This window comes from Vombatus ursinus, unplaced genomic scaffold (assembly GCF_900497805.2).
Source record: "Vombatus ursinus unplaced genomic scaffold, bare-nosed wombat genome assembly UNPS02014784.1, whole genome shotgun sequence".
NCBI lineage: Eukaryota > Metazoa > Chordata > Mammalia > Diprotodontia > Vombatidae > Vombatus > Vombatus ursinus.
In genome coordinates, this window is record NW_020954562.1 from 6,037,679 (window position 1) to 6,056,008 (window position 18,330).

General features: G+C 43.9%; 1 protein-coding gene across 2 annotated transcripts in view; it reads right to left on the bottom strand.

Annotated features, from left to right (window-relative positions):
- Positions 1 to 11,773: 11,773 nt before the first annotated feature.
- Positions 11,774 to 18,330, bottom strand: part of ZNF827 (zinc finger protein 827) — a 245,795-nt gene continuing 239,238 nt past the window's right edge. The window contains exon 14 of one of the 2 annotated variants that reach the window (XM_027866996.1): positions 11,774 to 14,861. In XM_027866996.1, coding sequence (XP_027722797.1) covers positions 14,042 to 14,861 — 820 coding nt within the window. In that variant the 3' untranslated portion in view covers positions 11,774 to 14,041. The remainder of the gene's footprint in view (positions 14,862 to 18,330) is intronic. The other variant, XM_027866998.1, reaches the window with a different exon arrangement.

The window sequence follows — 18,330 nt, forward strand, 5'->3', positions numbered from 1 at the left end:
CCAATTTATCCTGTATACAGCTTGTGTGTACATAGTTTTTTGCACATTGTCTCCCTCACTAGACTGTGAGCTCCTTAAGAGCGAGGACTGTCTTTTGCCTTTCTTTTTATCATAGCACTTAGCACAATGCCTAGCGTATAGTAGGTGAGTAATAAACACCATTCTCATCCTCATAGACATTTATAGAGCATTGTAAAGTTTGCAGAATGCTTCATATGCACAAAATCATTTGATCTTCATAACAACCCCATGAAGTAATAAATACCGATTCAGATATCATCTCCTTTATTTATATGAGGAAGCTAAGGTTTGTCCAGGGGTCTCATAGTGATGCACATAGTTCCTTGCCCACAGGTATCCCAGGCCAGGCCCTAAAATTCTTTATCAGAAGGAAATGTTCATTTGACCCTTTTGTATCACAGAAATCTTGAACCAGGACTAGGGCAATAATAATGCTGATGAATTTCAAAGTACCCTAAAGAAAACACACCAGCATATTGTATCTGACAGCACATGCCTTATTCCCAACCCCATAGTCCATCACCTCTCTCCTGAGAAGAGAGAACAAGCTTCCATCATTAGTCCTCTGGAGTAGAGATTGGTCACTGATAACAGACTTAGTAAATGTTTGTTGAAGCTGAAGCTGGAATAAAGCCAGTCTGGAATCAGGGCAAAAACATCTTTTCCAATTCTAAAATTATACTTAACAATCCAGAGAGTTTCCAGTGAGTAGTTCAACAGTACTGGAATCAGCTATATCTGCAAAGACCTAGCAATCTTAGACCTCAAGTCACAGCAAGTCATGGTGAATGGACTTGGTATTAGGACGATCTGGACCCACCCATAGTGCTTATTAGCAATGTGACACCGGGTGAGACACTTAATCTCTCTGAGCTCAATTGTTTTATCTTTAAAATGGGGATGATAATACCTGTAATACCTTCCTCACAAGGTAGCAAAGTGCAAAATGAGTTGAAGTATGTTATGCATTTGCCTAACTTTAAAGTGCCACACAAATGTGAGATATTATTGTTCTTGTTGTGATACCAGGGCCATACCTTCCTGTTTACAACTCTTGTAACATTCTTTGTGTCTCATCTCTTCCAGACAGAGGTGATCCGGAAATGGTCCTCCAGCTCAGAGGGTAGCCGGAGCTCCGGAAAGAGGAGCCAGGAATAACCGCAGACCTTATGGGTGTAAGGAAGGCCATGTACCAAGAAGAATGTCAGGCTTATTAGCTCCACTTTAACTTGAGTCCAATATAGAATATCTTACCACAGGGGATGTTTCTGGGGATTTGTTTCAAGAGCAAATGACATTTTCCCCCCTTAGAAGTAACCACACTTTTCTCTAGGACCCATCTCCACTGAAGATTGATTTAAACTAAAAATCATCTTTAGTCCTGAAAGGTAATCACAATAATGACATTTACGTATAGAGAATTTTAAGGTTTTCGAAGCACTTTACATGTTATCTTATTTGATCGTCTTATAAATAGAACTTGAACCTGAAAGGGTATCATGCTCTCCTACAACTTTGCTCATGAATGCTCAATTTCTATTTGGGGAGCTTCCAATCTTACTTCCTTTGTCAACCTTTGGAAATCCATGCGCAACCAATGATCTTGAGGACAGACATTGTCCCAGTCCTTCTTTCCCTGCCTCCTGGCTCGTCCTGGGAGACTCTTATTTCTAGCCACTTCATGGTTTTCATCCTGACAGATAACAGCACAGCATGGTATGCTGGGTGTAGTGGAAAGAAAACTGGCCTCAGAGTCACCTCCTCTTGATTGGAGTAGTGGCTTGGATTCTTACTAGCTGTATGAACATGGCCAAGCCTCATCCTACTCTGATCAACTGCAGATACTACAAGTTGTACTAACCACCTCACAAGCCTTTGTGAGGAAAATGCTTCGTAAACCTTAAAGCACTATATATGCTGATGAATTTTTGTTATTATAAAATGTGTAGATAGAAAGGACATTGGCAGGCTGGACAGGTCTGGAGGAGGTGATCAATGTGGTGAAGGAGATGACAGATCTGCTGAAGGAGCTGAGGATGTTCAACCTGCATAAGAGATGGGGTGGTTCATGAATAGATGTCTTCAAGGATCTGAAAGGCTGTCATGCAGGTGACCTGGGTAGCTAGGGTAGACAGTGGATAGATAGGGCACTGGACCTGGAGTTAGGAAGACCTCATTTAAAATTTGACCTCAGCTACCTCTGTCCGCCTCAATTTCTTCATCTGTAAAATGTGGATAATAATGGTGCCTACCTCTCAAGGTGGTTGTAAGGATCAAAACAAATCAAATCAAAATCAAAAAAAGGATCTTATTTGTAAAGCACTTTGCAAACCTTAAAATGCTATATAGATGCTAGCTATTATTATTAGTTCTATAGGCCATAGGATCACAGATTTAGCACTGAAAGGGACCTTAGAATCCAGCACCCTCATTTGTGTGGAAACTGAGGCCCAGATAAATTAAGTGACCTGCCCAAGGTCACACAGGTAGCAAGTGGTTAGAGATGAGATTTGAACCCTGTTCTCCAAGAGGAAAAGAGTGGTAACTGCAGAGAAGATTTTAGCTCAATAAAGGGAAAAACTTCTTAGAAATTAGAGATTCCTAAAAAGTAGAAAGGTCTGTCCTCCTCCCTTGTCACTTGAGGGCTCCTAGAAAAGGCATCAGGCATGTTGTTGAGAGGACTTCTGCTAGGGTACAGATTGGACTACATGGATGAGGTATCCAAGGTCCCTTCCCAATCTGAGATTCTCAGAGTTGGAGGACCTGAAGCACGGGGCAGATTTGTCCCCCTTTAAATGCTTCCTGACCACTGTGAGACTTTCACTTTGTTATTGTGTTAAAATTGTATCTCTCTCTGGTCCCTCTGACCACTCGCCCCTTCTAGTCAATATAGTAAGTTTATCAGTAGCCAGTATGAAAGGGCAATAGCAGGAAACAAGATGGCAAAGGGGAGCCTCAAAGTCATGTACAAACAGTCCCAAAGATCAAAGGAGCGTCATTTACAAATTGGATCATCTATGAACCCAAATTCACATGCCGAAGCCATGTAGGCGCTGCTGTCAGGCGACATCTAAGTTCCAGACAAATTCCAGACCTCCACAACTCCAGACCAGCAGAACATCACAAGGATGCTGATAACTTTGAGATGACGACTTTGACATTTTACCAATAACTCACTTTGAGATGATTTAGATATGCCAATGAACTAATCCCAAGGTGTCACAGATATGAGTTGGTCTATTTCCTCCCTGCAAAACCCCATAAAAATGAGACCCCAAGGTCCTTGCCCCCACCCCACCCTGAGCACTAGTCCATCTCCTAAGGGTCTATGCTGTGTGAGTGTTCCCAACTCCAATCTGTGGTTACATCAGTGACTCAGCCCCCTCTATCCTCTTCCTCACGTTGCTTGCCTCTCTTCACCATACCATCCTTTTGTCCCTGCATCGTCAACCTCAGATCCATTCCTACTTTTTGCCACTTGGCTCTGTTTTCTCTTACTCCCTTTGTGGTTTTTAAAGTGTGATTGCCTCCTTTTCCCCACTGACAATCGTGGTTTTTCTGAGTGAGTACCTAAAGAACCAGGTGTGCCTGCCCCCATTTTATAATTTCATAAATTAATGATCGATTCAGCTATCGTAACCAAGCCCAAGTTCCCCTCCAACGTCTTGGAGGAGAGAGCACACATTCAAAGCCCTTAGGTGGAATAGGTACATGTTCCTTGGCATCACTGTTCCAATAGTGCCCTTTGGTGAAGACATCAGAGTGCTTGAGCTGCCCTCCACACCAATCCTATGTGCCCTGCATGATCCTCACGGGGGGTGTGGTTGAAAAAATGTTGGATTTGGGGTCAGAAGGCCTGGGTTTGACTCCTGACTCTGCCAGTTATGTCATTACTTTGGGTAAGTCAGTCAGCCTCTCTGAGCCTCAGTTTCTTTATCAGTAAAATGAAGAAGTTGGACTCAGTTACCTTTACAGGTCCCTTCCAGATCTAAATCTGTGCTCACATGACCCCTTCTACTCCTGGGCAATGGCAGAGAACTGAATACCTTCCTCAAAGTCCCATGGTTGATGAACAGACAAAGTCAGGGCCATAGACTCTCCCTGGGCAAAGGGAATGGATATCAAGAGGCAAAAATCCATCAAACCCCAGAGCTTACTGGGAAGAAAGAGAAAACTCCACCTGAATGGGATTGGGAAAGGGGGTGGAGGAGGTCAGAGAACTATTGTGCTTTCCAAAATTAAATTGTTTTCTGCACTTTGACATGGGGTAGATATACTTGTGGGGGGGGGGGTAGGGGAGGGAGTTCTGCTAAAATTCATGACTTACTATCTCTTGTTTCTAGAGTTTAGCACTGTGCCTGGCATAGTAGATGTCTGATAAATGCTTCTTGACTCCTCTGAACCATTTTTTTAAAAAAAGAATCATAGCTTTTAGAAATTTAAAAGTGCTTCAAGATGATCAGATCCAACCAACACTTTCATTTTACACATGAGGACACTGAGACCCAGAGAGGTCATGCAACTTAAAATGACCTTTGTGTAATTTTTGTAGGAGGTAAAATGGAGTGTCTCCACATGCCATGTTTCAATAGTGCAATTTGTCTCTGAAGCAGGCATTCAGGCATTATGACTAGAGCTGCAGCCCAATGCATTCATCCATCCATCCATCCATCCATCCAGGGACATTAAAGAACAGAGCAGAGGGCTGCCTGAGCAGAGCCTGTTGGCCTCCTGGCTTAGGCGAGGCAGCCTTCAAGACTAGCTCCTGCAAACTCAAAATTGACCTTACTAATTGATAGAAAAGCAGGAGTACATGGACTCCTTAGTCTGGGAGGATGTTTTTGGCCTACTGTCCATAGGGAATGAACTTTGAATAATGATTTCCCAGTAGTAGCGATGGATTTGTGTTCAAGGCAGAGATGAGTCTTTTATTAGCCAGCACTGTAGGGGTCATCTAGTTCAATCCCTTTATTTTTAAAAAATTTATTCTTAACTTAAACACCAGAAAAAGCATTTCCATACACACAGAACACAAAAGAGGCTTCTATACGAAACTGTGAATTTCCATTTCATACTGCTTGCTTTAAATATATATATATATATATACATATACATACAATATAAAATTCTATACTCCCACTCATTTTATTTTATAGAGAAACTGAGGGCCAGAGAGTTTTTCTTTAGTTCTGACCGTTTTTGAGGTGGTCACAAAGGGTGAATCTGTGGCCATGCAACAGTTTGGTGTGTTATTTAATATCATTTTTTACTTAATTAGCCACAAACAGGTTTAAAGGCTTGGGTCTTAAGTCTTATGTGAAAACTCATCTGACAGGGAAAAATAGACTTTCTTAGATCTAAACAGACAATCTTGCCAGAGAACTCTAAAGGAGGGCCAAATCAGGATTGTCTGATAAAATTGAGAAAGCATGAGAAGTTGGTCCACCGGCTACATACAACTTTGTGCACCAACACGTCTTAAGATTTCATTTTAGCACATGAAAGGGCAGCATCCACGGATGGCCAATGTTACAAAAACAGACCATCAATGTACTTTTTCTTGATGGTTCTTCTGAACCAAGGGGAAATGTAAACTAGCTTGAAGAGTCTTAAGAAGATTCCTGTAAGGTCTCTGTTTGTATTATTATTACTTTTGTGTGTGTTTATTCGAATTATTTTCTTTGAGTTGGTGGTGCAGTGAATAGAATGCTGGGCCTGGAGTCAGGAAGACCCGAGTTCAAATCTGGCCTCAGACACTTACTAGTGGTATGACTCTGGGCAAGTCATTCAACCTTTGTTTGCCTCAGTTTCTTTATCTGTAAAATAATAGCATATATCTCCTAGGGTTATTGTGAGAATCAAATGAGATAACTATAAAGCTCTTAGCACAGCACCAGGCACACAGTAAGCGCTATAGAAATGTCGTTGTTGTTATTTCTTTTTTGTGTATTTGTTCTAATGATTTCCTTTAAGTAGGTGGTGCAGTAGAGTGTATGGGCTTGGGTAATTCTCAGATCTACCTTTCCTACCCCAATCTCTCTGCTGACCTCCAATCTCACATCTCCAACTCCTTTTCAGACATTTTGAACTGGATGTCCAGTAGACATCGACTCAACAACTAAAACATTCTCTTTCCCCCTAAATCTTCCTCTCTCCTGCCTTAAACATCACTGTAAAAGGCAACACCACATTCCAGTCCCTCAGATTCACAACCTAGGGGTCATCCTGGATATCTCACTATCTATCACCACCCCTCCCCTCCCACCATAGCCAATCTGTTGCTAAGGCCTGTCAATTTTACCTTTGCAACATCTCTTCAATATGCCCCCTTCTCTCCTCTGATACTGTCACCATCTTGGTATAGGCCCTTATCACCTCCCACCTGGATTATTGCAATAGCCTGCCTCTAGTTTCTCCCCATCCAATCCATCCTCCATTCCGCCACTAAAGTGATTTTCCTAAAGTGCAGGTCTGATCAAGTACTCCTCAATAAACTCGATAAAAGGCTCTGTTTGCCTTCAAGAGCAAATACAAAATCCTCTCTTTGGCATTCAAAGCTCTTCACAACGTAGTCCTCTCCTACTTTTCAAGTCTTCCTACACCCCAACATGTACTCTTCAATCCAGTGACACTGGCCTCCAGACTGTTTCATGAACAAGACATTCCATCTCTCTCTGCTCTGGGTATTCTCTCCAGCTGCCCCCATACCTGGAATGCTATCCCTCCTCCACTCCAAGTACTGACCTCTCTGGTTTCCTTTAAATCCCAACTAAAATCCCACCTTCTACATGAAGTCTTCCCCAACCCCTTTTAATTCTAGTGTCTTCTCTGGGGCAGCTAGCTGGTATAGTGGATAGAGCTAGGAGGACCTGAGTTCAGATCTGGTGTCAGACACTTGACACTTACTAGCTGTGTGACCTTGGGCAAGTCATTTCACCCCAATTGCCTCATCAAAAAGAAAAAAAAAATTCTAGTGCCTTCTCTCTGCTACTTTGTTCCTGTTTACCCTGTATATGTCTCCTTTGTGTATATTTGTTTGCATGTTGTCTCCCCAGTTAGACTGTAAACTCCTTGAAGGCAAGGACTCTTTCCTCTTTTCCTATCCTCAGAATTTAGCACAATGCCTGGCTCATGGTAGGCACTTAATGTTTATTGATTGATTGGAGTCAGGAAGATCTGAATTAAAATCTAGCCCCAGACACTTTCTAGATGTGTGATCCTGGGTAAGTCACTTAACCTTAGGCTGCCTCAGTTTCCTCAACAAATGGGAATAATAATAGCACTTACCTCACAGAACTGTTGTCAGAATCAAAAGAGAAAATATTTGTAAAGTGCCTGGCACATAGTAGGTGCCTCTTCTCTTCCTCTCAGTGCTACATGTAGAGTTTGCATAATATGCAATTTGTATTTTATAGAGGCAGCCTAGGTGGCACAGAGTATAGAGTAGTGGGCCTGGACTCAAAAAGATGAGTTCAAATCCAGCCTTAGACGCTTTAATAGCTGTGTGATCTTGGGCAACTCAAAACTAGTTTGCCTCAGTTTCCTCATCTTTTAAATAGGGATAATAACACCTCCCTCCCAGGGTTATTGCGAGGATCAAATAGATAGTTGTAAGGCTCTTAGTATACTGCCTGGCACATAGTAGGTACTATGTAAATGCTTGTTACTTAGTAGTAGTAGTAGTAAAAATGAGGCTATCAGAAACCAAAATCAGTCTATGGCCCAAGTGAAAGTGACAGGTCTAAAACATCTGAGAAACAACTATTAATCAGCTCAGTGATTTTACAGAATTGCAAAATGCCATGTGGTAGGGCCAAATTCATTCAACCAGAGGCCCATCAAAGCCAACCAGAACTTGACCAAGAATTCCCGCTACATGGTCCATAGGTGTGAGGCTCTCCGCTGAAGGAGCCCTCTCAAGGCAACCTGCTCCCAAGGCTGACCTTAGAGACCATCCCGTCCTGTCCTCTCATTGTACAAATAAGGAAACTGAGGCCCTGGCAGGTCAAGTCACTTGCCTAAGATCACACAGGCAGCTTCAGAGATGGGATCTGAAAAACTTACCTATATTCTTTGACTCCACAGCCAGAGCTTTAACATTTTTCTTGACATCAGTCCTAAATTTGCCTCTTTGGAGCCACCTATGTTTTGCTCTTAATTCTTCCCTTTGAGGTCACAAAGACCATGATTAATCTTTTGCACAATAGCCCTGAAGTGTTTGAAAATAGCTATCGTGCCCCCTGCCTCCCTCCCTCCCCCCAAACTTTCTCTTCTAGGCTAAACAACAACCCCAGTTCATTCAACTGCTCATTGAAATGACTTTGAGGACCTTCATCCCCCTGGCTGCCCTCCTTTGGACATCCCCTAGCTTATTCTTGATGTCCAGTCTTGGATTTTCTGGTGTGCTTTAATGTACATGATCTCATCAGAGAAAATTGTTCATTTTTGAAATGGAAATATTCACATTATTTGCTTAACTGAAGCAGTTTGACAAGTAGAGGGCAAAATTAGATATACCTGATGCTTCTAAATCAAGGACACTTGGTCAAAAATGAATGTTTTCTCCTGTTTTACAGAGAGCGATTAACAAATCTGGATCTCCAGGGACTATCTCAGATTTGTGGTATTCTAAGATGTATTTCTTAAAAAGCTGTCATTGGCTTTCCATCTCTGCAATATGGCAGCTATGAATAGGCCTCAAATCCCTTTTCTAGTTTTTTCTCAAGTGTATGATACTATGGCTTAAATTTAGCTGTTTAGTCATTTTCAGTCGTGTCTGACTCTTTGTAACCCCATTTGGGGTTTTCTTGGCAGAGATACTGGAGTGGTTTGCCATTTCCTTCTCCAGTTCATTTGACAGATGAGGAATTAAGGGCCAAAGTTAAAACAACTTGCCCTTGTTCAGGAAAATTCTGATTCCAAATCTGACACTCTATATACAGTTACTACACTGTATCTATACCGCGAGGGTTTGTTGTTTGTCATTCATTTTTGAAGAGGACCAGTGACATTGTAGGGTGCTGTCTTGCTTGCTCATAAATTGGATTTAACCGAGGCAGAACTGCACAAAGTTGTCAGCCTCACTCTCTTTTCCTGAGTCATCAAAGTTCAGTGGCAGGACAAAGGTCAGGATGACTAGAGACGGCCTGGGATGCAGTGGATGACTTCAGTGTCTTTGATGCCCAATCAAGCTCTAAGAGCTCCACAGCACCTGCTTCATCCATCGTCATGGCTGTTGGTACAAATTGGTCTTATCTGCCCATTCTGTTGGGGGAAGTCTTCATGTGCTTGGGATAGACACTCCACTAATTCACTGATGGGTTTGAGGCCCATTTGTTACCCTCAACCTGGTTTAGCCCATCTGCCAAGATGATTTACTAGGGTGTAGTGTAATGTGGAGGCACCACAGTACCAAGGAAAAAGCTTAGGATTCAGACTCAGAGGACATTCTATCCTGGGCCTCAGTTTCTTTATCTGCAAAGTGAGGGGATTCATAGAGTAAGAGCTGGAATGGCCCCTACGGTGGACGGAGAGGAGAGGGAGAAAAAAGGGAAATGATACGGAGCAAGCATTAAATTTTTTTCCAGCCAAAGACAAGGTTTATTAGAACAATGATCGGGTGTGGGTGAGATTTAAAGAATCCACCATATTGGCCAGACTCTTAAGGAATCTAAGCATTTGTACTGCTGATGCAAGCGGGCCAGATTTTAAGAATCTGAGTACCTTAGTGGAGACAAGATGAATCTTATATATAGAAAGACTGTGGGAAAGATCTAGGAGTGGCCAAGTAGTCTGGGGTGCCTGGAGGAGAGGTCTGAGGATCAGGATGAGAGTGGCCAATAAACTGGGGTGAACAGAACTCCAGGGACCTGGACCACTTTTGGCCAAGGGAGAATGGAGTCTAGATAGGATTAAGGGTGGGAAGTGGCCAGGGGCCAGGGGAGGTAACTTGAACAGAATTGGGAGATTGGGTTTAGCCACAATGAAAGACCAGTTAAGTGGATTATAGTCTCAAGCAAATGCCAGAGATTTGGGAAAGTCCAAAGACTTTCCTTTTTGGGGTCCAGATCCCAAAGACATGGTCTTTTCCTTTTAGGGGTTCAGATCTCATCCACATCATTCCCCCTTCAAACAAATGGGACCCAAAGTCTTTTGGGGTAAGGGGTGAAGGTCTTGGCTTCTGAAACTGCTTTCTGCTGGCAAGGGACATAGAGCTGTCCCTGCCTTGAGAGGGTCCCAAAGTGGTTGACTGGAACCCAGCACAGGCTGCAACCAGGGGATGAAGAGGGGACAAAGAGGGGACATTGGCTGGTACCCGCTGTTTGCTACCAACTATAGGGAACAAGCATTTATTAAGTGTCTACCATGTGCCAGGCACTCTGCGTGCTTCATGAATTTTAGGAAATTTTAAATTTTGGAATATCAAAAATTGTGAAATTTTCAAATACTAAAATTATGAAATTCTGGAATACCAAAAATTATGACATTTTTGGTATTCTTACATTGTAGTTTTTAAAAAGGTGCCAGTCACTGAATTCAACCCCCTCATTTTTGGACTAGATGATCTGTAAAAATTCCCCTCCAGTTTTAAATTTATGATTCCCTAATTCTTCCAAATAATTGGAAAGTTCAAATCAAGGATTACAGCCGAAGAAAGAAAAAAGAAGCCAGAGTATAGCCAACCTTTTTTAATTAGAGTATATTGTACTTCCAAACTGGATACACTATAAATTGGCAATGCAACATAAGATGCAACATAGGAATATACCAGTTACTGTCAAAATGACCCTGTACAGCCTTAGAATGCAAAAAGCTTTTTACAATACAAATTTTCAGTAATGTACACAAACCTCGACAGCGTGATCTTTTGAACATAATACAAGTTAAAAAAGGACTGAAGGAAGAAAGAAAGTGCTGAGAACTTTAACTGCATTACCATATGGAAAAATAAGTTAGCCTTCATCAAAGAATGCATAGTGAAAACAGGGATGACATTAGTTGGTGGTTGGATTCCTCCCAAAATGTTAGTGTTTTTTGTTTTCTGTTTTTTTTTTTTTTTTTTTAAAGGGAAAGGATTCTCTGTGGGGACACAGCCTTCCCTGAGCTTCAAAATGCATACCAATTCACGGGACGGCTCGTCTAGGCGAATCCTGAAAATTTCTGTAAATACTCTCCTTTATTAACAACAATAATAATAATAATATAAAAAAACCAAACAAACTCCAAACACACCTTTTTTTTTTTCTCACTCAGAAAACTTTTATAATTTATCAGAAAGGGGAGGGGGAATCTTTCCAAAGTGCTAAACAAAGTTGCCCAATTACATTAAGCGTGACTAGGCCATTCAAAAATACGGGTTCCGTGGCAAACAGAGAAATGCATGGCATTTGAGTGTTGAGGTTGTCTCCTTCCCCTCGAGCTTGGCTCGGGCTCTGCCTCTTGGCCCGACTTCCTATTGCACGGCCAGGGTCTGGTCAGACCTGCTCCTAACGATCCTAGCCAGCCGGGTCTCCCCTTTTCAGGGTGCCCCTGTCAGTGTGGTAGTGTGATCTGCCTCTGTGGAAAGGTCCTGGGCATGGCCCGTCCCTCTCGTATTAGCCTTTTGCCACCGAACGGGGTCACTTTGAAAGCAGACTATTGCCCAGTGGCAAGTTCTCCTCCATTACATGGGGAATTCAAAGAATTGCTTCTTAAAAATAAGGCTTCCTCCACCTTCCCCCCTCTCCCACCCCCACCCTCACCCAGTCCCTGCCCCAGCTGCCCCAGGATTTCTTGGAGTGTATGTACTGCATTTTCAACTGAGAAACATTGCCGTGGCAAGGTCAAATCCCAGACCTCCAATGGCCACTTGCTAAGAACAAAACTGAGGAAAAATGGCTGGGGGAGGTGGGGGGGGGAGGAGCAGACAGGAGCCTCATCCTCCTTACCTTCTGAAGCCCTCCCTCCAGCCCCTGTCTACCCTTCTCCTTAGTGTAAACAGGCTCACCTAGTGCACAGAACAGGCTTTCCCCCTAGGGGACTGGAACATGCCTGCCAGGGGGTGGGGAAAGGTAAGAGATTGGGAAAGGGGCAGCCTACAGTGAGGATTAGACAGTACAGTCATCTGGCTTCCTGTAGAACTGTACCAAGTTCAAGGTGGCAGTCAGTAAAGGGAATTGCCTGGAGGAAGAAAAATTAGAGCTACTTTATTTTTCCTGGTGAAACAGATGAAAAAAACAAAAAACAAACAAATAAACAAAAAAAACAAAACCAAACCAAATCCCAATTCTAGGCTAGCACACTGTGGGAAAACAGCAACATAATAAGAAAGCATCCCTCCTGTACACCAGCTCCTTTCAAGAGATAAATAATATATATATATATATATATATAAAAAAATTCATTTTCTAGACTTCCCATTACTATACAAAGCACATTTCTTTCCTGCTCTTTAGGCCTGTTTCACACTGGAAATCCTGTTGTCTTAAAAATACAAAAGCAATGAAAATACTCAAAGATTTTCTTTTAAAATCACCTGTTGCCTTCCCAGATCAACAAAGGGTTCCGCAACCAATCCACATCTGCTTCTTGCTACAATAAAGTGCTGCGTATAAGTTGTCATTTTAATGACCACAAAATAAGAGCTTTAAATAAGTCTAAAGTTAGCTTCCTAGCAGGGTATGGTCCTACCAGGTGTTAACGAAATGGAATACAGTTTTTACCGATAACATGGAGGAGAATATACATATAGCCAGAAGATCTGCAAATACAACTGAGACTTTTTTTTTTGCTGGGGGTGGGGAGGGGCATAGAACTGAACAGTATGTTCAAACAGCACCTTTTGTTGTGTCTTTATATTTTAAAGAAGTTTTAAATTAACTTTTCTGACACAGTCTCCATTCCAAAGTACAGGTCCATTTTTTCCTCTTTTCCTTTCCTTTCCTTCCCTTTTGTTTTTCAGATGAGAAACACAAGCTAGTGCAAGTCTAAAAGCACTGTGCAAACCTGCCTTTTGTTTTTTTAGTCTGAGCATTTATACCCAGAATTTATCCAAACCCCATTTTACTCCCCTTGGCTGGTTATAACCAACATCCAATTTTTCACTCATACCAAATGGTTCCTGCAAACAAAAAGATAACCATTGCATTAATGTGGGATCTATCTGATTGGCCCTTTCAAAAAGTCGCACTCTCTGGAGCCCTTACCAAAAAGATTGTATCCAGGGGTGTGCATCCACGTGGGTGTGTGCGTGGACACCCACGTGCGGTGCTTTGGGTGGCATCAGCTGCAGTGCTGAGTTATTTCTTCCAGATGGACTGCCCCATCCCCTCACCTTCAGAGCCAGTGAAGATCAGAGGGTAAGACTCGATGTTCTGTTAGAAATCTCAGGCAATACTGAAGAGGCTGGTCAATCCCTTCGTCAGCTCAAGCCCTGGGCCCTACAATCCTGGTGCTCAGAACTATAGAGGGGAAGGTGTCGAAGGACCCTGGGGAAAGAGGCGAGGGCAATGTACCAACTCACCGAGGAAAACAAGCTCCTCCTCAGGAAATAAGCCAGGACAAAGAACAGGCAAAAGAAACGGTGTGGCCCGTGAGCCGACACAGTCTCACTTTGCCAACAAGCACTCACGCTCACTCACGCAGCCAACTCACCCAAACAAAAAGAAAATGCACCAGTATGTCACCTTACAAGTGCTGATTGCCATTGAGGACACTCTCGTCAGCCTTTGACTAACGAGGCAAAATTTCTTCAAGATAAAAGCGAGGGGCAGGGAAGGGGGTGGAGGGAAGACATGCCTCTGAAGGTAGGAGAATGCAACAGGTCACCTCTCTGAAGGCTGAATCAAGCAGCTTTCGCGTCAATGCAATGAGCACACTCAGAGGGCCACTTCTCTAAACCTCATGAATGATATTCAGTACACAGGGTACAGACCCCTGTCTGTCTCTGGGTTTTGTAGCAACACATACCTGCTGGAGTTGTGGTGTGTGTGAGAGTGTGTGTGTGTGTGTGTTGGTTTTTGGTACAGAAACAAGGCTGCCCTCAGACAGTCTCTGCCCTTTCTGTCAATCCGAGATAGGCAAGGAAGGAGTGTTTGGGTGAGGTGATGCTAGGAGGTGCAGTCTGAGGTCGGGGAGGGTGGAATGTGAGATCCGAGTGGTTCTTGGGGTAAAGCATCGTCAAGGGAATCAGATGGGCAAAATCCGAGTTCCGATACTTATCAAAGCGCAAAGAGGAGCCGTTGATAGCCAAGGCCTTGAACGCCAGGTTGGGTTCTGAGCTGCTGCCGTGGGCAGCTGACAGTGCCACTGTCTGCAAGGCCTGGGAGGCGGACATGATCGAGAGGGGAGACAAAAGGTTCCGGGACCTCCCCACCACAAGGAGGGGACCCCCGGGAGTGGGGTCCTTGGGGGCTGGACTCTGGCCCTTCTTCTCCTCCTCCACACAGTCCCCCCCATTCTGGTGTTTCTTCACGTGGCGGCTGAAGACGAAGGGGTGGGTGGTCTTGAACAGGCACTCGTCGCAGCTGAAGGTCTGGCGCGGGGCGTGTTTCAGCTTCTTGTGCAGGTTGAGATTGTCTTTGCGCTTGCAGCTGTAGCTGCACTGGTCACAGTGGAAGGGCCGCTCGCCGGTGTGGACACGCACATGCTCGATGAGCTTGTTGGCTGTCTTGGACAGGTAGCCACACTGGTCGCATTTGTAGTGGTTGCCAAGGCGATGCTCCCGAATGTGCATCTCCAGCTCCAGCTGGTTGGCCTTGACCATCTGGCAGATCCGGCACTTGTACTCCATCTTGTAGTGGGTCTTCAGGTGGCACTCCATGGCTGCGGGGCGGTTGGTGGAGTAAATGCAGAATGGGCACCTGCCAAGGGATGAGATGACAGGGGAGGTTCAGCTGGCGGCTGCCTCTATCCCCAAACCTCCCCGGCTCTTTACTACACACCACCTTCCAACCCCTTCAGCCCAGCCCAGCTGCCTCTTGGGGTGAACTGCCTTTGGGTCCCTCTCTTCACCTTTCACTGCAAATAAAGCACGCCCTGACCTGGGTAAGCTCGGCCCAAGTCGGGCCTCTTGGCTGGAAGTGGACACCCTGGCCATCATGATGGAGAGAAAAGGACTGAGAGCGGATGCAGGTAGCTTCCCTCCCTTACCTCTCCTCTCCTCTGCTCTCCCCACCCCCACCCCACCACAACAGGTATCGGTCCTTTAAGGTAGGGGGAATAAAGAACACAGTGTCAACTTGTCATGCACCACACCAAGCACACATAGGAGGGGAGAGCTCACAGGGGGAAGAGCTACTTCTAGCATTCCAAAAAGTCACACAAAGGGTAGAATCGTGCTTATGACAGGGACTGTTAGAAGCAGAACGCTTTCTCTGTGCGTGCTCACAAAATTCATGGGTTAGAGCCATGGCTTTCCAATGGGAAAGGAAGAGAAAAGAAGCAAGAAGTCTGGGAGGAAGGAGAAAAGAAGGGGAGCTCTCCATGTGCCCTAGGGGTGGGAGGCAAGAGGCATGACTGCTGTTTGGTAGCCTGAGGATATCAGGCTCCCAACTCCACTAGATAATGTCAACTAGACTGGGAGCTTTCTGAGGGCAGGGACCATGTTTGTTACTTCTATGTCTTTCCTTGCCTGGCCTTTCCATCTCAACAATTCTAAGCACAGAGGAGGGACTCTATATATGTGTATATACATATATATATACGTATATCTATATGTGTACATATATACACGTATAGACATACATACATCTCTGTCTCTCTCTCAAATAGGTATATATACATATATATATATATATATATATATGCAGAAAGAAGTCCTTTAAGCCCTTTGAACTGGATGCTGGGAGAGATGAGATTCAACCCCAGCTCTGTCAGTTCTCCAGCTGGGTGTCCTGAGCTAAGTCATTCTCCATTCCGTGCTTCAGTTTCCTCATCCTAGAAAGTGAAGATTCTACCTCTTCCCCCCCTCACCTCTCAAAGAGGTTTGGAGCAGGGTCGAGGCCATGGTTGTGGCCTCCTTTCAGTCCCTCCTCTCAAATCTGCTGTGGGAAATGAATAGTTTGTATGATGGTTTGCACGGCATTGGCACTCGTTCAAACAAGATTTCAGAGATGAAGCCCGGAGTGCCTTCTGCAAGTCACTGCCTAGGACTTCTCAGCAGAAAACACGCTAGGCAGCCTCTGCTCCCAGAAGGAAGCAGTAGCAGCAGAATGGAAGCTTCCTGAAGGCAGAGACTCTCTTGCTTTTGCCTGTGTGTTCCCCAGTTCTAGCATAGTTCTGGTACACGGAGGCAGGTAATGACTGTCTGTTGAATTCAAGTGTGTATGAAAGAAAGGCCCATTCCATTCTGAGGGGCCCACAGGATCCTGAACCACAAGCTGGGCTTTCCCTGAAGGAGCTGGAAATTGACCACTGTTCTGAGCTAGGCCCCTGCCCCTCTAAAAAAAGTAATAGTATCTTCAAATTTGATCTGTAAAACTAATAAAATAATCATATTGGATCTGTAACATGAAGAGCCTATAGAAAACAGCAGCCCCATCTCCAAAAACACAATTTTGCTGTCCGTACTACATTTTGTTTTAAGGACATTTCTGCGACTTATAGCTCAATCTTTCTTTTGCAGCTCAAGCAAAGTGGTAAGGTTTTTTTTTTTTCCTTCTGTGCTCCCATTATTAATTTTAAAGACACCCTTCTCAGGCAAATTAATTCTCTGGCATGGCAAGAAAAAAACAAAACAAAACAAAACAAAACCAAAACAGAGACTCACTGTATAGCCAGAAGGCATTAGCAATTTTTTCAAAGAATTCTTCTACTTGGTCATCCTAGAACATAAACTAGTACACAGGGGATTGTTAGCACCGCCCGGGAAGTGTCTGTACAACAGAAGAATCAGAGTTGATTGTGCATTCTCCCCCATCAGATCCAGAGGCTCCTGATTTCTAGGCCCCTCTGAGAAGGCCAATTGGCAAAGCCACAAATATCAGGGTGCCAATATGTTAACATGTGTGATTGGGCTATTGGGAGAGGGCAGTGAACACTAGTCCAATCACAGGAAAAAAAGGAAAAAAAAAAGAAAAAAATACTTGCATATACTTAAGAGGGGGGAGGGGGGTGTGTGTGTGTGTGTGTGTGTGTGTGTGTGTGTGTGTGTGTGTGTGTGTGCGCGTGTTTAAATGGCAGCCAATTCCTGAGCAAGCCTTGGGTGTAATCCTGACAAGACGGCCAATCCATCCTCCACCCTCAGCTCTCTTTAAACATAAAACAAACCCCCAGTCCCTTTAAAATGACCCTCCATCCACTAACCCTCCCAACTCCTCTCCCTCCCCAACTTGCTTCCCAAATCCCCCTTCAACACCCTCGCCCACCATAACAAAACCTTGCTTAAGAAAAAAAATTATTGTGTATCTTTTCTTATGTGTTATGTGCTGACAGACAGGTGAGGTAATTGCTAAAAAGAAATACTTTTTCCTAGCCTCTGTTTGGGTCAGCTAGGTGGGTGAAGGAAGAAGACCTGGGGAAACGTGTGTGCATGCATATGCACGCATGTGTGTATGTACATGTACATGCACGTGTGCATGCGAGTATGTGGTCAGAGCTCTGCTTAACTGCTGATCCCTAGCCTCACCAAGCTCTTCCTGTTCTTCTTCTCTGCCCTTTGTCCCAGGGAGTCTGGCTGAACTTTAAAGAATGGTGGGTTTTTTTGTCCTGTGTTACCACTTAATCCTTTTTCTAGGTTGTTTTCTAAGTTGGGAGCAGGAGCTATGCTTTTAGTACCAAAGTATGGATTTGGACTTTATGACTCTAAGTTAAGAACTGTAATCAAATCTTTTCTGACCTTCCTTCAGTAGCAGTTGGCCTACTAGGGGGAGGCCAGACACACAGGAGGCCCCATAGTTATTTGTTGGTTCAACTGGCACACAGTAGGCACACAGACAATTCTGGTTAATGATGATAAATACTACCAAGAACCCTTGGGAGGGTGTGCCAGGAGGGAGGGTGTGCCAGGGAGGAAGTGACATCTCTTTGAATGCTTCTTAAGTCTAGACCTTTCCTTTCTTGGGGAGGAATGGTTGCCCCAGGGGTTGCAGGGATCCACTGGGCATAGCTATATCACCGAGCCACATTCCTTCCTGTTCTACTTGCTGCTATGATTGAATTTAAAATATATATATATATATATGTATTTGCTCAACAGATGACCTTCTAAATGACAGGAAAGATGCATTAGGGACGGAACTTTTTTTTGTTATAATGAGATAGATAAGGCTGTTCTACTGATAGAAACAGGTAGAGGGGACACTGTATCCTGTAATCACTAAAACTCAATCC